Source organism: Megalobrama amblycephala, linkage group LG15 (genome assembly GCF_018812025.1).
Source record: "Megalobrama amblycephala isolate DHTTF-2021 linkage group LG15, ASM1881202v1, whole genome shotgun sequence".
Taxonomy (NCBI): Eukaryota; Metazoa; Chordata; class Actinopteri; order Cypriniformes; family Xenocyprididae; genus Megalobrama; species Megalobrama amblycephala.
This window is the reverse complement of record NC_063058.1, coordinates 16569214-16591744: the sequence shown is the minus strand read 5'-3', so window position 1 is coordinate 16591744 and position 22531 is coordinate 16569214. Positions and strand designations below refer to the sequence as shown.

At 37.3% G+C, this 22531-nt stretch overlaps 2 protein-coding genes across 13 annotated transcripts in view; one reads left to right on the top strand and one right to left on the bottom strand.

Moving 5' to 3' along the window:
* Positions 1 to 18401, top strand: part of nav2b (neuron navigator 2b) — a 117765-nt gene extending 99364 nt beyond the window's left edge. For 7 of the 12 annotated variants that reach the window (XM_048157944.1, XM_048157947.1, XM_048157951.1 and 4 more), the window contains 18 exons: positions 5403 to 5486; positions 5666 to 5786; positions 5882 to 6051; positions 6283 to 6321; positions 6768 to 6940; positions 7823 to 7903; positions 8476 to 8629; positions 8758 to 8905; positions 8995 to 9092; positions 9177 to 9272; positions 9367 to 9535; positions 9628 to 9863; positions 10320 to 10474; positions 10590 to 10661; positions 14264 to 14460; positions 16119 to 16237; positions 16326 to 16529; positions 16634 to 18401. In XM_048157944.1, the coding sequence (XP_048013901.1) occupies positions 5403 to 5486; positions 5666 to 5786; positions 5882 to 6051; positions 6283 to 6321; positions 6768 to 6940; positions 7823 to 7903; positions 8476 to 8629; positions 8758 to 8905; positions 8995 to 9092; positions 9177 to 9272; positions 9367 to 9535; positions 9628 to 9863; positions 10320 to 10474; positions 10590 to 10661; positions 14264 to 14460; positions 16119 to 16237; positions 16326 to 16529; positions 16634 to 16759 (2442 nt within the window). In that variant the 3' untranslated portion in view covers positions 16760 to 18401. Of the gene's footprint in view, positions 1 to 5402; positions 5487 to 5665; positions 5787 to 5881; positions 6052 to 6282; positions 6322 to 6587; positions 6597 to 6767; positions 6941 to 7822; positions 7904 to 8475; positions 8630 to 8757; positions 8906 to 8994; positions 9093 to 9176; positions 9273 to 9366; positions 9536 to 9627; positions 9864 to 10319; positions 10475 to 10589; positions 10662 to 14263; positions 14461 to 16118; positions 16238 to 16325; positions 16530 to 16633 lie in introns of all 12 variants that reach the window. The other 5 variants (XM_048157941.1, XM_048157943.1, XM_048157949.1 and 2 more) reach the window with 5 other exon arrangements.
* On the bottom strand, positions 18012 to 22020 carry dbx1b (developing brain homeobox 1b). The gene is made up of 4 exons (XM_048157953.1): positions 21334 to 22020; positions 21068 to 21169; positions 19518 to 19720; positions 18012 to 19423 (listed from the first exon to the last, which is right to left on the bottom strand). Exons 1-4 carry the CDS (start codon positions 21689 to 21691, stop codon positions 19121 to 19123), a joined length of 966 nt encoding a protein of 321 aa, XP_048013910.1. The 5' UTR covers positions 21692 to 22020; the 3' UTR covers positions 18012 to 19120.
* Positions 22021 to 22531: the final 511 nt, after the last annotated feature.

Below are 22531 nucleotides of genomic sequence, written 5' to 3'. Positions count from 1 at the left end.
CAATATATATAATTGTTGTTATATAAAAATAAATTTACAAACAAATTACAAACAATACAATGAATACTATTGAGATACAAATTAACTTTTCAGATACAGTAGGTTTATTTACCATACATTTATTTAGCATATTTTGTTTTATTAACATTGATGACAAATATAGGCTATGGCCCCTTTAAGTCCGAATCCATGGATACTGACACATATCCTGTTTTCACCCAAATGTTAACGTCCATAACTGACTGCATTTATGACTGCACGATGGACATTTTGATAACTATGTGTGCATTTGACCATTCAGGCGCAAGGAGAACTGATCGTGCGCTGTCTGTGAGAACTGGGATCACGCGCAAGAAAGAGAGAGCGTGCAAGAGAGAGCGCTTCTGGTCTGTGTCATTCAGCGCAATTCCGCCTATCCCGCCTTCACTAATCGATAACGAATCGTGTTTGAAAGCATACAGTTCGTAAAGTGTGGGTTGTCATCATTAATTTTGAAGTATTTCCACACCCCTGAGGCTGACATTGTTTCTGCTGCTGCCGCCGGTGCCTCTGTGCACAGAAAATTCTGTCAGTTACGTCACGCAAGGTATCGGTCTTTGGTATTGGGGGTATTTGGTATTGGGTATTGGAAGTACGAGTACAAGTACATGAGCTTGGTATCGGGCCCGATACCGATGCATCCCTAAAAGTAATGCATTACGATATTGCGTTACTCCCTAAAAAAGTAACTAATTTGCATTACTTAGTTACTTTTGATGAAAAGTAACGCGTACACTTTTGCGTTACTTTTTTCTCATCTGAGCTGGGCTGTTTGTTTGTTTTTATAACAACAAAGTTCTGTTTTTGGCAAATGTAAAGGCTCTTTAACACCAAAAGTGAAATGAATAAGCCTCAGGCTGAAGGAAATGCATATTTACGCCTGTACAGTAGAGGGCGCAGCTCAAACAAGCCTTTTAGCTGTGCTGCCATTGAATAGGATGCAGGAGAAGAAGTAAATGAGTAAATGTATGCTCACATTTAGTCTAGAATAACCATCATGTTCACACAGCGCACACAACACCTCTGCACTTACTCCTTATTTCTCTCAACATGGGGACAGGAGAGTTGGCAGTCAGTAAATGGGAAAACAAAGTAACTTGTGTTACTTTTTTTGCACACAGTCACACAAAAATTTTTGTGATGGTTATAGGAGGAATGCGTCACAACACACCTTGATGCATATGGGGCTGCGTTGCCACGGACCAATCAGAGTGCCTATGATGACCATTAATGATGACCGTCAAAAAGCACTAACAATGGGTACGTGAGCATCAGAACTGGACCTTGGGGCATTGGAGGAAGTTTTCCTGGTCAAATAAGTCCCATTTTCTTTTAAATCACGTGGACGTCTGTGTACTTGTGTGCCGTTTTCCTGTGGAAGTGATGCTCTGGGCAATGTTATGCTGGAAAAACCCTGGGTCTTGCCATTCCTGTGGACATAAATTTGACACGTGCTACCTACCTAAACATTGTTGCAGACCAGGTATACCCCTTCATGGCAATGGTGTTCCCTGGTGGAAGTGGCCCTTTCAGCAGGATAATGCACCCTGCCACACTGCACACATTGTTCAGGAATGGTTTGAGGAACGTGATGAAGAGTTCAAGGTGTTTCCCTGGCCTCCAAATTCCCCAGATCACAATCCAATTGATCATCTGTGGGATGTGGTGGACCAACAAGTTCGATCCACAGCGGCTCCACCTCCCAACCTACAGGACTTGAAGGATCTGCTGCTAACATCTTGGTGCCAGATACCACAGCACACCTTCAGGAGTCTTGTAGAGTCCATGCCTCGGCGGGTCTGTACTGTTTTGGCAGCACGTGACAGCATCTTAGGTTGTCACAATGTTTTGGCTAATCTGTGTATATGTACACTAGAGGTTCGACTGGCAATTTTTAAATGGTTTTTGGCTTCGGGAAATTGTGGTGTTATCAAAGATGTGGTTAGTAGTTACAGAACCAGTTCATGTTGGATTTTGTGCCATAGTGTAGTCTTGACTTTTATGCACCTTTAACAGCTGGTAAAAGAGTGATTTAACCTTTGTTCTAGTGTTTCGCAGTGTATTGAGTAAGATTGTGTGCAATCGGATGTGTGTCATATGCCTTTAAGTGGAATTATCTGCTTAATAACATCAAATATGACAGCCCGCATTTGGCCTACACAACCTAATGAATCGTCACATCCTAAAACCCCTATCCATTTGTCAGATCTCATACAGGCTTCGCAAACAAAACTGGAGGCTTTTGCACTTCTGGCTGTTTGGTAAAGTTTTACACAGACAAATGCACCGATTGCTACTCTGCTTGGATGAAAAAAAATCCCTTTGAGGAAGATTTATTGAAGGTTATCTGATGTTTGAAACAGCACATGCCCAAACACAAACCTGTGACTCCCTCCGATGGAAGTCATTCAAATCAACCGTCCCTTGATTATCAGCTCATGTTGCATGTTGATACGCTTGTTGTGTTGTGTACGAGCATGGTTGCTCATTTTTGGCGGCTACAACTGAGCAGAAATCTAAGGTACACGTCGTCCTCTGTCTCAGTTCACACACAGTGTATCACCCCAGAGATGTTGAAAGGCAAAGCTAACCCCACTCGAGCAGTCATTTGGCAACCTCTGAATCATTACCCATCTTTGAGGAGGGTCTGTGAGAGGACTAAACCAAAGCGCCTCAGACACAGCAAGAGCCACAGTAGCGGGAGTAAATGGAGGAAACGAGAATTCAGTGAGGTGGGCTGAAGACCGTGGTTTGACTGCTCTGTTTGTATTTTTTTGAGCTGTTTGTTTTGTATGATGTTACCTTGAGGGGGTTTATTTCGAAAGTTTTGATTGATGATTTGGGCTCTTAAGATCTTTTGTTGTTGTGCAACAGGTTGTATGACTCATATTGATGACTGTTGTGTATGTGCTTTAGTGAACGTTACTTTGTGGTTTTCCATATACATACCACAAATGTTTAATTAAATAGCAGTTGTGGGTGTGTTTGGTATATTGTTTAATATCACAGTCTTATCTCACTAAGTAGTATTATCTTGAATATATTATATTATATTATTTTTAAATATAATATATTAATTATTTAATTATCATAATTATATTATTAAAAATATTAAATAGTAGTAGTAAATAAGTATTATTAGTATAAAGGGTTTAAAAATAAGTAAATGTAAATATTATTATTATTAGTAGTATTTAATATTTTGTGTACACGGGTCATTGACGAATAAGGTTTTTAAAAGTGTAAAAAACATAATTGAGATATAATTAATTTTGAAGTTTTATTAAGTGTTAAAGGTGCCCTAGAACTTTTTTTTTAAAGATGTAATATAAGTCTAAGATGTCCCCTGAATGTGTCTGTGAAGTTTCAGCTCAAAATACCCCATAGATTTTTTTATTCATTTTTTTAACTGCCTATTTTGGGGCATAATTAGAAATGAGCCGATTCAGGGTGTGTGGCCCTTTAAATCTGGTGCTCCACGCCCCAAGAGCTCACGCTTGCCTTAAACAACATAAAAAAAGTTTAAACAGCTAATATAACCCTCAAAATGGATCTTTACAAAGTGTTCGTCATGCAGCATGTCTAATCGCGTAAGTACAGTGTTTATTTTGATGTTTACATTGATTCTGAATGAGTTTGATAGTGCTCCGTGGCTAACGGCTAATGCTACACTGTTGGAGAGATTTATAAAGAATGACGTTGTGTTTATAAATATATACAGACTGCAAGTGTTTAAAAATGAAAATAGCGACGGCTCTTGTCTCCGTGAATACAGTAATAAACAATGGTAACTTTAACCACATTTAACAGTACATTAGCAACATGCTAACGAAACATTTAGAAAGACAGTTTACAAATATCACTAAAAATATCATGTTATCATGGATCATGTCAGTTATTATTGCTCCATCTGCCATTTTTCGCTATTGTCCTTGCTTGCTTACCTAGTCTGATGATTCAGCTGTGCACAGATCCAGACGTTCTGCCCTTGTCTAATGCCTTTCATAATGTTGGGAACATGGGCTGGCATATGCAAATATTGGGGGCGTACATATTAATGATCCCGACTGTTACGTAACAGTCGGTGTTATGTTGAGATTCGCCTGTTCTTCGGAGGTCTTTTAAACAAATGAGATTTATATAAGAAGGAGGAAACAATGGTGTTTGAGACTCACTGTATGTCATTTCCATGTACTGAACTCTTGTTATTCAACTATGCCATGGTAAAATCAATTTTTGAATCTAGGGCACCTTTAACAATGAGATTATGTGATTTTTATAATCAATTTACACTGCTTTTTCATTTTTTACAAGATTTACAAAAAAGTCATTCAGTTTAACCAAAATTTCGGTTTTACCAAATTACAGTTTTGGTTATACCGAATGACGATATTTTCAAACAGTGCTAACAGGCTGATATATAGCCTTTGCAGGTGTCTGAATGATGTCACATCCTGTCACATGATATTGACCGCATGACTTGATCCAAAATGGTCCCTTTATATTGGTTACTCCGAATGACATCAATGAAATTCATTTTTCCGGACATTCTTTCTTATAACAAAGCAACGACTTCTACACATTATTTTAATACCATGTTGCACTGTCAATATATGATGTTGTAAAATCATGCCAGAATAAAAAATATAAACATTTATTACATTTTAAGATATTTTAATCACAAATGAAATGACTGTATTGGCCTTTGGACAGTTAAACCGAATGACCTTTTGACATTTCAAAATCTTTAAAATACTTATTATATATAGCAAAATATAATTAAAACCTTTTGGATTCAATAAAAGAGATTTAGTTGTACTACCTTACATTGGTTGTCATATTTTTGTTTTTTATTATTATTAAGGCCTTTGGACAAAAAAAATTACCCATCACCTCATTGACCCACACACACATATATATAGAAAATAATTAAATGACAAAAATATATATTATATTTAATTATTTTTAAATTATATTTATTTGTTATTGAAAATACATTATCAATACATTTTTAAAAGATATTTCTGTGTTTATATTCCTGGTTTGTTTACATTAGGTTAGGGTCTTTAAATTGGCAATAAAGATGAATGGAGCTTTTACCAGTTTCCACAGCATAACAACCCGAGTTCATGCCACAGCTTGTCTTTATCACAAAACCTAGTCTCACAGACATATTTGGCACTTTCAGATGCATTACTGACAAGCTGCAACCCACATTTTTCTAGAAATGTGATCGTACTTTAGTTGGCTGCTCAACATCTGGTTTAACTCTACAGCTGCTTTGAGTCTTTGTCCATTTATGGCATTTTGCTTATTAAAATAAAACTGATTTACTTTATAAATGAAATTGTGTGTGTCCCCAGGCTCACCTTGTGGCGGCTTTTGAGCAGAGTTTAGGAAACATGACCATCCGGCTGCAGAGCCTGACGACGACAGCGGAACAGAAGGTGTGTGGTGTTTTTTATGTGAGCGCAAGAATATCTGAAGTCCTCATGAAGATACTCTAACCTGAAAAATGTACAATGTGTGAATGTCTCATGAGGAAAACAGCATCATAAAGGGTTTAAATGGCTTCTTATTTGGTGTCTAAAAATTCTTTCATCGTTTAATATCATTTTATCTGCAGGACACAGAGCTGAATGACTTGAGGAAGACCATTGAGCTCCTTCAGAAGCAGAACTCGGCGACTCAAGCCACCATCAATGGAGTCATTAACACACCAGACCCAACATTAACAAACCGCAAGGGTGAGCTCTCAATGTCTTTAGTGCAATCAAATACAAAAACAGTATCATATTTATTGCCTATATGCCTCATTTTTATTATTCTTTCTCTCCCTCAGTTTCTCTAGACTCTGTCAGCGGGTCGCCTCAGTCCCAGCGGGAGTTGCGGATCCACAGACAGCCTTCCTCGGACAGCGTCTCCAGCATGACCAGCGCCACCAGCCACTCCAGCATCGGCAGCAACCTGGAACTCGACGCTAAGAACAAGAAGAAGAAGAAGAATAACTGGGTAAGTGTTCCAGCCTGTCCATCCAATGCATACAGTACTTCTAAAGTATCTAATAGATGCTTCTTTCCAAGACTAAACAGGCTATTTAGAGTTAGATCAATGCTAGGTCATTCTTGGTGTGAATGGGCGTAGAATTGTGGGTTGATATTAATTAGGTGTTTGCTTTTGTTGGAAGTTTAGAATAAATATAAGTCATCAGTGTCATAAATTCATTTGTCCTCTTGTATTCAGGCTGTATCATCTGGTGGAGGAAAAGCACCTGATAACTATGTATGTGATTCTAACCTTGTTGTTGTAGTATTGATGATGATGTTGTGTGGTTTTAGAGATGGTACCGGTGTTTTTACCACTGGATTTATTTGATTTTTGTCATGTAGGTGATCTCCCCTCCTTCAGAATGTGTTGTAGACTGGATCCAAAACACATTTTTAGATTATATTAAACTCTACCAGCTGTTAGAGCGATTAACATTTTTGATAAGGTGTTTAAATATGTTTTTTGTCCGATTTCCCCTGTGCTTTCATGTCATGGTACAGGTGTATGAGGTAAGATGGGATAAATATCTCCATCAGAATATCTTTAATATAACTTTTTATATTAATTGAATGTTTTAAAGGGATAGTTCTTAAAGATAAACTTACAATAAAAAAAGGATTGTAACTGCTAATAGACTTCGTGATGAAAGTATCATAGTAACAGATTTGTTTCTTCCACAGCTGCGGAGCTCGTTTAAACAAGCGTTCGGAAAGAAAAAGTCTCCTAAATCTGCGTCCTCTCACTCGGACATTGAAGAAATGACGGACTCTTCTCTGCCATCTTCACCCAAACTTCCCTATAGCGGCTCGACTGCCTCTTCTCCCATGATACGCAACTCCCACTCCAACTCCCTGTAAGATCCTCACAATAATAATAATGATAATTATTATTATAATATATGGAGCCCCGGACATGACATGGAGGGAAAAAATAGTAGGCTAAATCGTAAATCGAGAGAATGAATTAGTAAATCGTGTGCATGATTACATTTTTTTTTCTTGCATGTCATGTGCGGGGCTCCGTATTATTATACATTTATTTTATTTTATTAATTTTTTTTATAATAATAATAATAATAAAATATGTTAATAAGAATAGTTTTACAATAAACCCAAACTAAACCCATAATTCCGTATTCTATTTTTTATTTAATCTCAGAGTGAGTGTGCAAGAGTTACATTAAAATAAAAATAAATGTTTTAATATTAATTCTACATTAATAAAATTATTAATAATTATTATTTATTACTGCTTATTATTAGTAGTATTATTAGTATTTAGTATTATTATAAATAATATTTATTTTTTAAATTACTTAATTATTTCTTATTTTTATATTAATAATTTATTACTATATTATTATTATAAATAATATTTATGTTGTTTGTTATATTTTTTTATTATATAAAGTATTTGTAATAAATAATCAATGTATTATTATTTCTTATTTTTCCATAATAATTATGGTAGCACATTTCTGGAAATTTCTTAAGCCTCGTTTTGGACGGAGGAAGGATTTATAATAGTCAAGCACCATTTACAATGTGATTTAGTCTAGGACTAGGTGGTGTTTTTGGAAAATACCACCCATTTTATAAACTAAAAAGTTACACACAACCAGAATTTATGTCGCTACTGAGTAACTCTTAATGTGATGGCACTGTCGGATATAACACTTTATAAATGGAAAACCCTCAGAGTTTCTCTCATGGTTGATATATGTGTATGTTCATAGTCCTCAACTGTCCTCCCTGCCTGCACACGGGCCTGTCTGGGGCTGTAGCCGCAAGACCATGAGGTCTGCCTCACTGGCACGGTAAAAGAGGCATAAATCATACCAATATTTCTCAATCTCTGATGATCAGTTCCAAGAACACAATGCCAAGAACAGATGTTCAACCAATGACTCCTAGATTAGCCTTTCAGGACTTGTTCATCCTGAGCAATTAACAGTTTTAAAACACTGTGTGCCCTGATTCATAAATAATTAAGTATTGCTGCTATTTCTGAATGGAGGTATTCATTCACTTCTTCCACAGTTCATTAATGGAAAATTCACTTTCACAGTTAATCATTTTCTGATGATTTGTGATTTTTCCAAAACAAAACAATAAACTAATCTTAAATTATTATGGTGTTTTGTTTTGTTTTGTTTTGTTTTGTTTTGTTTTGTTTTGTTTTGTTTTGTTTTGTTTTGTTTTGTTTTGTTTTGTTTGTTTTTATTTGTTTGTATTTTTGTTTTATATTTTGCTTGGATTTTTGTTTGTTTATGTTTTGCTTTTACTATTTTTTGTTTGTTTTTGTTTGTTTGTTTTTTACTAATGCATTTCAAAGTAGTCTTGTTTATTTTCTTTTTTGTGTTTGATATTACGTATGTGTTTGTCGCAGGATCTCTGAGTGTACGGACAGCGACGCTGAAACAGTCATGCAGTTGCGCAGTGAACTGCGCGATAAAGAAATGAAGCTTACAGACATCAGATTGGAGGCGTTAAGCTCTGCCCACCAACTGGACCAGCTGCGAGAATCTATGAACCGCATGCAAGTGAGCATCTGCTTAAAATAATTTTTTAAAATGCGCTCATACATATTCTTGATTATAAATTCAATGTGTTTTGATGTGATGTTACTTAATTTTGTGAAGGTGTCACAAACATAATTTTATACTTATAGATTGAGATAGAAAGGCTGAAAGTGGAAAATGACCGATTAAAGATGGAGAGCAGGGGAAGCGGTAGCAGAGCTCCTTCTCAGATGTCCATCTCCCCTTCATCTGTAGGCCTTTCCTCTCAACTTAGCCTCACAGAATCCACAAGCTTAGGTATTAAAGACTTTTAAACTTCAAAAAGTATGGTATTTTTCAAAGAAATCTGGCATTATAAGCTGTTGAAATTCTCTGTTGGCTTTTAGATATGTTGCTAGAAGACAGTGGAGATGGAAGTTCCTGGAAAGAGGGACAACATGTGAAGGTTGTGGTCAGTCTGGAGAAGGATCCAGAGTGGAAAGAGGTACAAGTCGAGACATTTCAGCAAAAATAACCCAGTGATCTCATCAGTGTCGCTTCAAGCAGTTCTTTGTGTTGCTTTTGGCAGGAGTGTAGACCTTCTCAGTTCTTGCTGGGCTGCATTGGTGTCAGTGGAAAAACCAAATGGGACGTACTAGATGGGGTAGTCAGACGCCTTTTTAAGGTACAAAAACTCCTTAGCTTAGAATTGAGTGACATTTGAGCTGAAAAACTTCTTTACAACACAATCACACATCACGTTTCTGTCACTCCAACAGGAATATATCATCTACGTAGATCCTGTCACACAGTTGGGTTTGAACACTGACTGTGTGATGGAGTACAGCATTGGAGACATCCATCGCGCCAGTGATGCAGATATACCAGAACTCCTGCCCTGCGGTTATCTTGTGGGAGAAAGCGATACCATCTCTGTCAAGCTGAAAGGTACAATTATTGCTCTTTTGTAAGAAACTACACCACTGCATACATTGACAAAAGAGTTCCTCATGATCCAAACCTCCTCTTTCCCTCTACAGGCTTGTCTGACAACAGTCAGGACAGTTTGGCGTTCGAGACGCTCATTCCAAAGCCGGTTCTGCAGCGATACATCTCTCAGCTTGAGGAGCACAGACGAATCATCTTTTCAGGGCCTTCTGGAACAGGGAAGAGTTTTCTGGCCAGCAGATTGGCTGAGTACATGGTACGAAAAGAGGGAAAACATCTGGAGCATCAAGCAATCGCCACCTTCAATGTTGATAACAAAACTACTAAGGTCAGTGAAGCTGCTTGAATAAAAAATATGGAATGCAGTCAGGTTTATATGCTACTCAATGTTTATTGTCAACAGTGGGTGATTGTGGGAAGTTGTTTTAAAGGATAAGTTCACTTTTAAATGAAAGTTACCCCAATATTTACTCACCCTCAAGCCATCTTAATTGTATAGGACTTTATTCTTTCTGACATACTCGTTGGTATCGCTCACTGCCATAAAAAAGCTTGAATGCATCAGGATATTTATTAATATAACTCAGACTATGTTCATCAGAAAGAAGAAAGTCATATAGACCTAGCATGGCTTGAGAGTGAGTAAAGCTTTGGGTAATTTTCATTTTAAGGTGAACTATTCCTTTAAGTAATTTGAGTTTGAGTGCTAAAAAAACATGGTTTTGCTTTCAGCGTGTGGTAAATTTGAAGGTTCTTGTAATAAGGCACAATGTGTATTATACAGGAGCTGAAGCAGTACTTGTCCAACCTGGCAGACCAGTGTAAGAACAGTGAACCGGCTGTGGACATGCCTGCAGTGCTCATACTAGATAACCTTCACCATGTCGGTTCACTGGCCGAGATTTTCAACGGCCTGCTCAACTGCAAGAACCACCAGTGGTGAGCAACTCACGCAACAGTTTATATCAATAAATGATTCTAACTGTGAAAATGCAGATGTTTTCATGTTTCACAATATATTTAATTTATATTTAATTGCATTATTTTCTCACAGTCCGTACATCATTGGAACCATGAATCAAGCCCCATCACCCACCGCAAATCTGCAGCTTCATCATAATTTCAGGTATCATCCCATTCAGATTACAGTGTGATACTCTATTAGCATTATTAGCATTATTTAATAATTTTCTATTATTTTTCTTTATTAGCTACATATATTCATACAATTACAGGTGCTGGTCATATAATTAGAATATCATCAAAAAGTTTCACTAATTCCATTCAAAAAGAGAAACTTGTATATTATATTCATTCATTACACACAGACTGATATATTTCAAATGTTTATTTCTTTTAATTTTGATGATTATAACTGACAACTAAGGAAAATCCCAAATTCAGTATTTCAGAAAATTAGAATATTGTGAAAAGGTTCAATATTGAAGACACCTGGTGCCACACTCTAATCAACTAATTAACTCAAAACACCTGCAAAGGCCTTTAAATGGTCTCTCAGTCTAGTTCTGTAGGCTACACAATCATGGGGAAGACTGCTGACTTGACAGTTGTCCAAAAGACTACCATTGACACCTTGCACAAGGAGGGCAAGACACAAAAGGTCATTGCAAAAGAGGCTGGCTGTTCACAGAGCTCTGTGTCCAAGCACATTAATAGAGAGGCGAAAAGATGTGGTAGAAAAAAGTGTACAAGCAATAGGGATACCCGCACCCTGGAGAGGATTGTGTAACAAAACCCATTCAAAAATGTGGGGGAGATTAACAAAGAGTGGACTGCAGCTGGAGTCAGTGCTTCAAGAACCACTACGCACAGACGTAAGCAAGACATGAGTTTCAGCTGTCGCATTCCTTGTGTCAAGCCACTCTTGAACAACAGACAGCATCAGAAGCGTCTCGCCTGGGCTAAAGACAAAAAGGACTGGACTGCTGCTGAGTGGTCCAAAGTTATGTTCTCTGATGAAAGTAAATTTTGCATTTCCTTTGGAAATCAGGGTCCCAGAGTCTGGAGGAAGAGAGGAGAGGCACACAGTCCACGTTACTTGAGGTCCAGTGTAAAGTTTCCACAGTCAGTGATGGTTTTGGGTGCCATGTCATCTGCTGGTGTTGGTCCACTGTGTTTTCTGAGGTCCAAGGTCAATGCAGCCGTATACCAGGACGTTTTAGAGCACTTCATGCTTCCTGCTGCTGACCAACTTTATGGAGATGCAGATTTCACTTTCCAACAGGACTTGACACCTGCACACAGTGCCAAAGCTACCAGTACCTGGTTTAAGGACCATGGTATCCCTGTTCTTAATTGGCCACAACTGCCACAGACTGATCGACTCCATGCCACGCTGCATTGCTGCAGTAATTCAGGCAAAAGGAGCCCCAACTAAGTATTGAGTGCTGTACATGCTCATACTTTTCAGTTGGCCAAGATTTCTAAAAATCCTTTCTTTGTATTGGTCTTAAGTAATATTCTAATTTTCTGAGATACTGAATTTGGGATTTTCCTTAGTTGTCAGTTATAATCATCAAAATGAAAACAAAATAAACATTTGAAATATATCAGTATTATATATCTGTGTGTAATGAATGAATATAATATACACGTTTCACTTTTTGAATGGAATTAGTGAAATAAATCAACTTTTTGATGATATTCTAATTCAGGGTACCCGCGGGGTCTTAAAAGCATTGAAAAAGTCTTAAATTTGATAATCTAAAATTAAGGCCTTAATAGCCTTGAATTTGGTATACAAAGTCTTGGATTTCGTTACAAAGGTCTTATTTTTATTATTTTTTTATTTTTTAACTTTTCCTAGGATTAAGTTCATACCGTAACAAAATGAACTGTTACTAGTGTAGGCTAATTAAAAATTCATGCAGCGTAATGTTGAGTGCACCTCGCGCTCCACGTCATAGCAGTAAGCGCGAAAGCTCGCGCACCCGTTACTATGGTTACTAGGCAAGTGAGGTAAATTACTAGAGATGAGCCGGATACTCGGCTGAAACGAGTATCCGGTACGGATAAAGCACTTCTGCCGAGTACGAGTATTATACGAGTAATACGAGTCAATATCTGTGCTCGGATTGAATGAAAATCATCATTGGGTTGCTGATTGTGTCAGCGTTCTGTGATAGTCTAGTCCAGTGGTCTCAAACTGCCGGCCCGCGGGCCATTTACGGCCCGCAACTGATCTCAAAAATAAAACATAATCCGGCCCGCTAAATTGTTATTATTATTATTATTATTATTCTCTAGTACGCGTCACATACGCGGCCGCGCCGGCATTCTCCTTCTTTCCAATGCGCTTTCGCTCAAGTGGCGTCTGTCGTTGCTATGCAACCATGAGCGCGCTTGCCTAAATTACAGTAAAAGCACTCGACTTTAAGTCACGAGCGTCGTTTTAAATCACCGAAACGCGTCCGATGCTACCATGTCAAGAAACAGAAGAGTGTACAAATGTATTCAAGGGTTGTATTTGTTCTGTACAGTGTTGTTCAGTGCAAGATTTTGATTTTATTTAAGCTAGCATGAAGTAAAGGAAAACAGCCTACTTCCACTAAATGTTAAAAACTAATAACAATGAGAGATTTTTATTTTTTGGCAAAATAAAGTTGATATATATAGCTTCAGTTTTTTGTTTATTTCTGACCCCTCCATGGCATCTATGAGTGTTGCTGGTTTTGTTCCTAAATTACTATTTTTTTTTTATTCCATGCACCTTGTTGGATGTGAGAAGTTGCACCAGACTATTGCAATTAATAGTATTATATTAGTAGTATTATATTAGTATATTAGTAGTATTACATCAATTACATTAGTAGTATTACATCAATTACATCATAGTATTAGCCTATATAATTATATTACACTCTGTAACAATGAGAGAGACACTGCTGTTTACATTTAGTAGGCCTATGGTAAATAAAATATTTATAGTATAGGTATAAAAATATATGGCGAATTAATTATTTTCTAGGGTTCAAAATTTATACAGATTTGACATTTTCCCCTCATACTTCTGTCAGAATGGGTACGAAGTTGGCATTGAATTTCATTTAAAATGGTATTAAAAAGGTCTTAAAAAGCCTTGAATTTCATTTGGAGGATCCTGGGGGTACCCTGTAATTATATGACCAGCACCTGTATATAAATATATAGTAAAATCATGAAAATAACCTTTTTTATTTTTCATAGATTTAGAATTAAATAGAATTAAACTTTTTTATTATATTGTATAGCATATACCAGTGTTTCTCAACCAGGGGTCCATGGACCCCTAGTGGTCCTTGACATAATGCCAGGGGGTCCTTATATCACTTATCTGAATATGAATTTTTGTATATTTTGACATTTGACATGTTCCCATAAAAGAAGATAATATATGTATAATATAACTGCCGATATGACTATAATTTACTACTATGTTAGTTGACTTGTCCTATATTTAATTTATTGCATTTGGTCATCACAAAGAAATGAATGATACCAATAAGCAAATTTTATTCTGGGGTCCTTGAGGATGGTTCCAAATATGATGGGTTGTCCATTGCTCAAAAAAGGTTGAGATTCACTGGCATATACAACTGGAGTTAGCTGGTTGCTATATCCCAAGTGACCACAAGAGGGCCCACAAGCATTTCTCGAAGCTTATTAAGCTTGAGCTTATTATGCATGGACATAGGTGGAACTGGTCTTGTACTTGGTCTCTTATTTCAGATGGGTTTTATGTGCCAATCATACTGAACCAGTAAAAGGTTTTCTGGGTCGTTTCCTGCGGCGGAAGCTTCTAGAAACCGAGATCAACAGTCGTGTGAGGAACGGCGAGCTAGTTAAGATTATTGAGTGGATCCCGTGTGTTTGGCATCATCTCAACCGCTTTCTGGAAACACATAGTTCTTCTGATGTCACAATTGGTGAGTGAGGCCACAGCCAATCACAATCACCCAGATGCCTACCTGAGAAATTCCTTAATGTTTCCTTAATGTTTCCTTAATGTTAGTAGAATGTTATTTAAAGGTTAGTACGATGTTCCTGAAACATTCTTTCAATCATTCAAACACTTGCTGTGAACAAGCACTGAAAGAAAGAGAAATAAAAACACAAACTACAACTTTCTTCATCCACAGCCTTAGATGAACAGAAGATAAAAGACATTCAAGATCTGATTAAATATCTCCACAAACAGCATTAGCTTCACTTATTACTAACCAGACTGACTTTATTTCTGTCACACGTCTACAGAAGTTCTTATTGAGAATTAACAGAAGTTTAGATGTTTCGTTTGAGGTCACCATCATGGAGGTTGGTGGTTGCTTTAGTAGAGCTCTTGACCCCTGAGTATTATAGAGTTGCTTCTTTATCAACAATCGCAGGTGTTTTCAGAAAACAATTCTGCATTCATCATACATCATACAAACCTCAACAATGGTGACAATAAAAAAAAAATTAGCTGCATAATTTATTCATGTCGCAATGCATGCTGGGAACCATGAATATGTTTTGTATGCTGGCATGAAGCACGTCACCATTGTTGCGTTTCATATGCCGAATGTTGATGTCTGTGAGTGTATGAATGAGACAAAACAATGTTTTAAACAAAACGTTAACAATGACAGTGTTGCAAATTAAATTTTTCACATTGGTTGAGTTTGATACAATATCTCAATTTCTCAAATTAGCGATTACAGAAAAAAAGCAGTTGATTAAACCACTTTATTGCAGTCATTTGTCTGTTATTAAAACAGACATGTTGAACTTCTTTACCAATGCAGAAATGTTTTCTGAAAACACCTGCAATTGCTGACAAGGAAGCAACTTTTCAATATTCAGGGGTCAAGAGCTCAACTAAAGCAACCACCAACCTCCATGATGGTGACCCCAAACAAAACATCTAAATTTCTGTTAATTCTCAATAAGAACTTCTGTAGACGTGTGACAGAAATAAAGTCAGTCTGGTTAGTAATAAGTGAAGCTGCTAATGCTGTTTGTGGAGTTGTTTAATCAGATCTTCAGAGATTTAATGTCTTTGATCTTCAGTTCATCTAAGGCTGTGGCTGAAGAAAGTTGTAGTTTGTGTTTTTATTCCTCTTTCTTTCAGTGCTTGTTCACAGCAGGTGATTGAATGATTGAAAGAACGTTTCAGGAACATCATACTAACCTTTAAATAACATTCTACTAACATTAAGGAAACTGGACAATTTATGTTCTTGGAATGTTACAAATCAACGTTCCTACAATGTTGAATTTTACATTAAAATTAAGTTGAAAGAACGTTTATGGAACATCATACTAACCTTTAAATAACATTCTACTAACATTAAGAAAACTGGACGTTTTCAAGTTCTTGGAATGTTACAGATCAAGGTTCTTAGAATGTTGAATTTTAGATCAAAATTAAGTTGAAAGAACGTTTGAGGAACATTATACCTTATAAAAACGTTCCTGGAACGTCAAGAAAACTGGACGTTTTTTACGTTCCCAGAACCACCACTGAATATTTAGAGAACATTCTTATAACAAAATTCTGTTAGCTGGGTTCTAATGATGGTTTATATAAATAAAATCACCACAGGACCCCGGCTCTTTCTGTCCTGCCCAATGGATGTAGAAGGCTCAAGAGTGTGGTTCACTGATCTGTGGAACTACTCCATCATCCCTTACATGCTGGAGGCTGTGAGAGAAGGGCTACAGGTAAGGGCATCTTCCATCATGTGTTGTATCTGTTGCAGTACTAGGATGCTAAAGCAAGCAAACGAACACCTGCCCATGTGTTATGCAGATGTATGGCCGTAAGGCAGCATGGGAGGACCCGGCGAAGTGGGTGATGGAGAGCTTCCCTTGGGTGGCAAGTCCACAGCAACACGAATGGCATTCCCTGCTGCGACTTCGGCCAGAGGATGTGGGGTTCGACGGGTACAATATATCTCAGGAGGGCAGCCCAGGCAAGCAAACTGCTCAGGGAAAATCAGAAGAAGACCCACTGGTAAGTGTTATCTGTATTTATTCATTATAGAACTCAAATATCTCTGATGTATGTATGCATATATATATTTTTTACTATATACTAAGCTGTTCGCATCACCACAGATGAATATGTTAATGAGGCTGAAGGAGACGGCCCACTGCACAGGAACGGAGAGCTACGATAGTGATTCCACCAGCAACAGTCACCAAGATGATATGCTGGACTCTTCGTTAGAATCTACACTGTGAAAATACTTTAAAATGTTAAATTACGAAACGGAGGCTTTTGAAAATCAGATCCGGCTTTTCTGTGAAACTACAGGGTGCTGGTAACCTTCAACCAGGGTGCTGGAAACCCTGAAAAATCATAATTTCTCAGTAAGACACACTAATCATCACCTGAAATAGGAGAAAAACATGCTCAAGCACTTCAGAGAGCATCATTTCCTCAAATGGACTGTAGATGGCGGTATAAGGCTGTTCAGCCAAGTCACGTTTATTTTCATTCATATTATACTAAAAGGATCTCATGTTGCTTGACTTTAATGCACTATTGAACTTCTTTGGTGCTCAACTTGATAAAAAATGCCTTACAACTTTTGTGTAATGGGTTGAGATGGGCTTGCTTATGTCTTAGATTTCTAACTTTCTACACAAATAATGCAAGGACATTATAGCCTTCAAATGGTGCACTATCTGTGGGACCTAACAGAGAAATATAGTGTAATGTGAACTATATTGTGGTTGCTTTTTGGCAACAAAAGAGTGTTTTGGTAATTTGTTCTTATCATAAAGAGATTTTTTTTTAAAAAGTATTGAAAATATCAAAGTGAATACTGTAAGTTTTATCATTTTGTGCCAGGAGAATATTTTGTGCCTCTTAATGTAGTACAATAATCTCTATGCAATATTGTAACATTCAAAGAATATTTAACTTTCTGGTAAAACTTCTGTTGAAAGTTCTGATGATAAAAATTCTGAATTAAAAAAAAAAAAAAACATCACAGACATCCATCAAGTGACAATGTAGCGGCATTATACAATGCAACCCTGTTTGTTGATATTAGGAAGACTTACAATAAAGCCAAAACCGACCTCAGTTTTATAACTTCTTATTCCCAAACTCTTCCCAAATAATTCTGCGAGGAAAACTGAATAAAATGTGAGTCCTCTTTGTTCAGTGAGTATGTTTTCCTAAATTACTTGTTGAAGGGAGAAAGAAACTCTATTGTGTGCATCATTGAGGTCTGTATGTACTGAAGATCTTGGGGGTAGTTATACATACATTAGAAAAGGTCTGGCACATGGATCCGTGGGATGTGCTTTAGTCTGAATTGAGGGTTAGCGTGTCTAGTGGCCCCCTCAGCAGTATTAATGTGGCAAACATTAGCATGAGGTCCAAATGGATTACTGGGAGTTGCTTTATTTAAAAGATTTCATTTTGTTCACCTAGAAAATGTTGGTGTTGTTTTCAAAATGTTTTAATAGACCTTATACAGTATTTCTTTTCTTGTTTGTGTTTTTCTGTGTTATATACCGCCAAATAATCTTGCTTTGTTTCAAGTACTGCCAAGATTTTTTTTTTTCACTTTAAACACATCTATATGTGAAAACATTTGTGTGAATATAGCCTGTTGAAATGAGTTAAATTAAAATAATAAGAGGCAAATAGCATCTAATTTTCCATAAATTGCAGGTAATTTTAGAAGTAAGACTGAGTTTTGATTTTATTTGTGTATATTTTCTGTTGTACTGTATTTTTGTAAATATTTGCCTCATTGTTGGTGTAGTTTTTAAGAGTTTTAAAGTTGTTAATGTTTAATGATGTTTTTCAGTGTAGTGATCTCATGTTACCCTTTTTGGAATAAATGTGATCATTTTCCTGTCCAAATATCAGTTTCTGTCATTTATTCAGTTGCAAACAGTCAACACTTGTGTTTTTTAGAAGTTGAGGAAGGAGTAAACAAGTCATCAAATTGTTTCATTGATATTACTGGCAGGTCTGATAATATCAGGAACCATAACTACTGGGAAATGTGATTATTTTTTTCATAACTTTTTTCCCCCCTTTTTTTTTTAAACTTCAGGAGTTTGTTGAAACAGACACTCAGTTACAAATATTGCTTGTAAATTAAGAGGCAAAATCAATTAGGCAAAAAATCATATACAGTTATTGTATGCATGGCCATGTAAAGAACATACAATTTTAATTTCAATGGAGACAAAAATGAAAATTTTGGTATTTTGCTTTGGATTTTTAATTTGTAAAAATATTTTTTTCACATGTATATACATTTTTACAAAAAACATCAGTATACAAAATAATATAAGATTTTTAAGTTAGAAATGTGCCATCTACGTATTTAAGATTATAGACAAAGTATCCCAAACCATTAAGAAAGATTATAATAATCTTAGTATAAAAATTCCATACAAAATATTCATACAAAACGCTATACAAGCTGCCAAAAACGCAGCGGTTACAACATTCTCTCTTGGACTGAAAGCTTTCCTATCAATAAAGTTCACACAGCTACTGTGTCAAACAAGTTTTTCTCCAGTTTTGTGCATGAACATAACTCATTGGAAATTACATAGTCTGTTTAATGATTATGACACGGTTATTTCCTCGTCCTCTGATTCTGAGAAGTCTGAGTGCTTGCTGGAAATGGAAGGCGAATTGAAATGGAAATCTGCGTTGAGCTCGTGATCTCTGCCCGCCTGAAATATAGGCGCGCGCGGGCTTTCTCTCAGAGCCGCGTCATTTTCAAACTTTTTCCCAACGTCGCTAAGGTCAGGATTGGGGTTCAATTTCGTCGGCAATGTTTGTTCCCTGCAACCTCCTGACGACAGAAGCTCTCTTTCTTTGGAATTGCGCCATTTCATTCTTCGGTTTTGGAACCAAATTTTTACCTGACAACAAAGAGTTAGCAAAACATTAGCACAACAGTTTACCTCAGACATAAGGTACGATACAAAAATATGTTTGTGGACAACTTCAGCTTACCTGAGAGTCTTTGAGGCCAAGTTTCGTCGCCAATTTCTTTCTGTCTGGTTTGCTGATGTATTTCTGTTTCTGAAACATCTTTTCCAATGCTTTGCGCTGCACGTCAGAGAAGACTGCCCGTCGAAGCATTCCTCTTCTTGGCTTCCCTCGAGCCGTGAGTGGCCATGCGAAAGTCCCGGGAATGGGCACTGCTGAGGACGATGCTGTAAGAAGAAACCAAACAGATTATTTTAAAAGTCGACCTTATCAACGTTTCCCTTAAAATGAGCAAATATTGGTCTTTTCAAAGAACAGGAAGTAGTCATTGGGCTTGGAATGAAAGTTGGGCTTTAATGTTTTTTTAAACCAGTCCGTATGAGTGATACGCAACGAGGAAGCTAATTAGCACATTGCTTGGTTCCCAAAAGCATTGGTATGGTAACAAGGGCGAGCAGTCATTCAGAGCGCTCCAGTGAAAGATAGAGGTGCTAATGAAGCGTGGACGGTAATTGTGTAGTAATGAACTGACTGAAAAAGGCTTAGGACAGGCCACTAAAGCCATATATTACGGCCACAAAAGAGATTTACACTTAAAAACTAAACACAACGGCATGCCAGGGACATTTTGAGAATACTGATGGCGGGGGACTATGTTTGCCCCCAAATATTTTCATTAAATGGACACGAAAAGCCATTCATACTGCTCAAGTTGTTTTGTTGACGTATTCACACCGCGGTGAAAAGAATCAGTCTATTATCGTCGGTCTGAATGAGTGCACGATCCACAAGGCTATTTGTAGCCCGCATTCACTGGAGTGATGGACATGAAGCTTAACGCAAAATAGACCCACTTTTATTGGTTTTCTCTGAGGTATACGTAAAAGATTTAGCGTTAACCAACATACAAATACAGTAGTTGTGATCATTAAATTGTTTAGAGTACATTTTGAGTAACTATAGCCTACAATCAAGTTTGCTACTACTTGAAAACACAGTAGCCTAATTAAGACTACTACACCCTGTTAAGCAATTTTCATGCTGCTACATGAGACCAAAACTTTTGCTTGGACGTCCCGTGAAGACTCCCCACACGCTATGTGGTCTTGTGAGAATATTGAAACACTGAATAGAAGCTAATAGGGGAATTAGTCCATGACTGGTAAATGCCTATCAGCAGCATGCTTAAGTCAACGACGGGTCTGTGTGTGGCTGCCCAGAGGGAGCTGACCAATTGGTCATGGTGCTGAAAGCATTGTTGCCAATCAGTAACTAAGTACACTGGCTCGGTGGGAAAAGGCAGCGATGAAGAGAAGCCAACAGTTTGCTTGTGAGAGTGGACCCGCCTTAAATTGGGACCATGACAATTCCGGCTAATTTGTGGATTAGGGGAAGCGGTGCAAAATGTCAGCAGTCACTGCGTTTGCTAAATAGGGCATCAAATTAGCGAGACTGATTCCACAATGTCCTACAAATTCCAGCATTGGAAGCAGATTCTGAAAGCCCATCAGTTTGACCGAATTAAGAAGTGACGCAGCGATTTTTTTAGGAATAGTGTAGGCTAGTTGACCCACCTGGGAAATATGATGCTCTGATGAATGGGTGGAATGAGCCGTCAAAACATGGGAACGGAAATGTTTTCACATTCATCCCTTGCACTGAAGGTGGTGGTGAAGCTATGACACAAAATAAAGTGGACATCAATTAATGAAGTGTACTTGTACAAGTTGAGTGCGTTTACAGCATGAATGTCAACGCTAATTTCTTAATTAGCGTATTTTAAACAAATATTTAAGACGTTTTATCAATTACATAGTTTATAAACATAAGGGAAACCTACCGTTTCGTGTTGTTGACGCGAGAATCGCATTCACTCCAAACTTCAAGTAATTTGGATCGTTGGAAATTGATGTTTGTGGAGAGCTTGATCTTTTTGGCAAAGACGTAGACATGGCGATGTGGACTGCGGAGGAGTTGTTCAGAGTTGTGGCTCCTGTGGCCGGAGGAGATGCACTTGGGGACGGAATGCTCCTGTGCATGAAGTTGGCAGGTCTGCTGATCCGCAACAGGTCGTCCACCAGGAAACTCGAGTGCGTGGTGAACGCCGAATGTAAAGAGGGAGGCAAGGAAAGAGCCGCCGAGGGCCGCAGAAAGTTCGGATACATAGCAGGTGGCGCAATAACACTTGGCAACATCATTGCACCGTTTTTAAAGAAAATGACAGCGAGGAATTCACGTGCTACTACTCTCAATGCAGAGGCTTGCGTTGATTAGAGTCCAAGACGGCAGAATGAAGGAGCTCTTGTCCGTCTCTCTCTCTCTTCCAGGGGTTTTATAGTGGACCGCTGGAGAAGCCTTTTCATGGTTGACAGCTCTAACAATGAAGTTTAGCCAAATTCTCCACGTGAGTTCCGTTTACTCTAGAGGCGGCGCGCCCTGATTGGACAGAAGAAATTCGGATTGGATTAGACACTATTAGCAAACCGCAGACAACGGCTCTTTACGAGTAAAAAGACTATAGTTAGTCATAGTTATCTTCATAGTCATGCTGTTACAAAGATTGCAATTTAAAAAAAAAACAGCTTTGCCTATTCGAAACACAATGAAATTATTATTTGGCATTCTATCTTGAAACAAATAATAAAGGAAACCCAAGCTCTGGGAAAAAAATGTATAATAAAAAACTTTTTTAATCAGTTTAATTGAAAACTTAGAAATAAAATAGTACCTAAGTTATAACTTGGTATATGTAGGGTGAATTCAATTGGGACACTTTTTGTCATTGAGATGACTGGGGAAAAGTGTCCCATCCAACCTGAATTCACCCTATTAATCTTATTCAACCACTTTAATTGACTGTCTTCTTCAAATAATATTGAGGGAAAAAAAAAAACCCTGAAAACTCAAATAGGAATGATAAAAAAAGATGTTATAATGATAAAAACATTTTAAAATGTAGCCTAGTTTTGGGCATAATTTATACTGTCCACTGTTTGTAAATAATAATAATAATAAAATAGGCCTACAAAAAGGTCAAC

Excerpts from the sequence above, each read along its gene's own strand:
- dbx1b (XM_048157953.1), bottom strand. The coding sequence starts at position 21,691 with ATGATGTTGCCAAGTGTTATTGCGCCACCTGCTATGTATCCGAACTTT. Across the intron at positions 21,170-21,333 it reads CGCGTCAACAACACGAAACG|CTTCACCACCACCTTCAGTG; the intron begins GTAGGTTTCCCT and ends TTTGTGTCATAG. Across the intron at positions 19,424-19,517 it reads TTGGCCTCAAAGACTCTCAG|GTAAAAATTTGGTTCCAAAA; the intron begins GTAAGCTGAAGT and ends CTTTGTTGTCAG.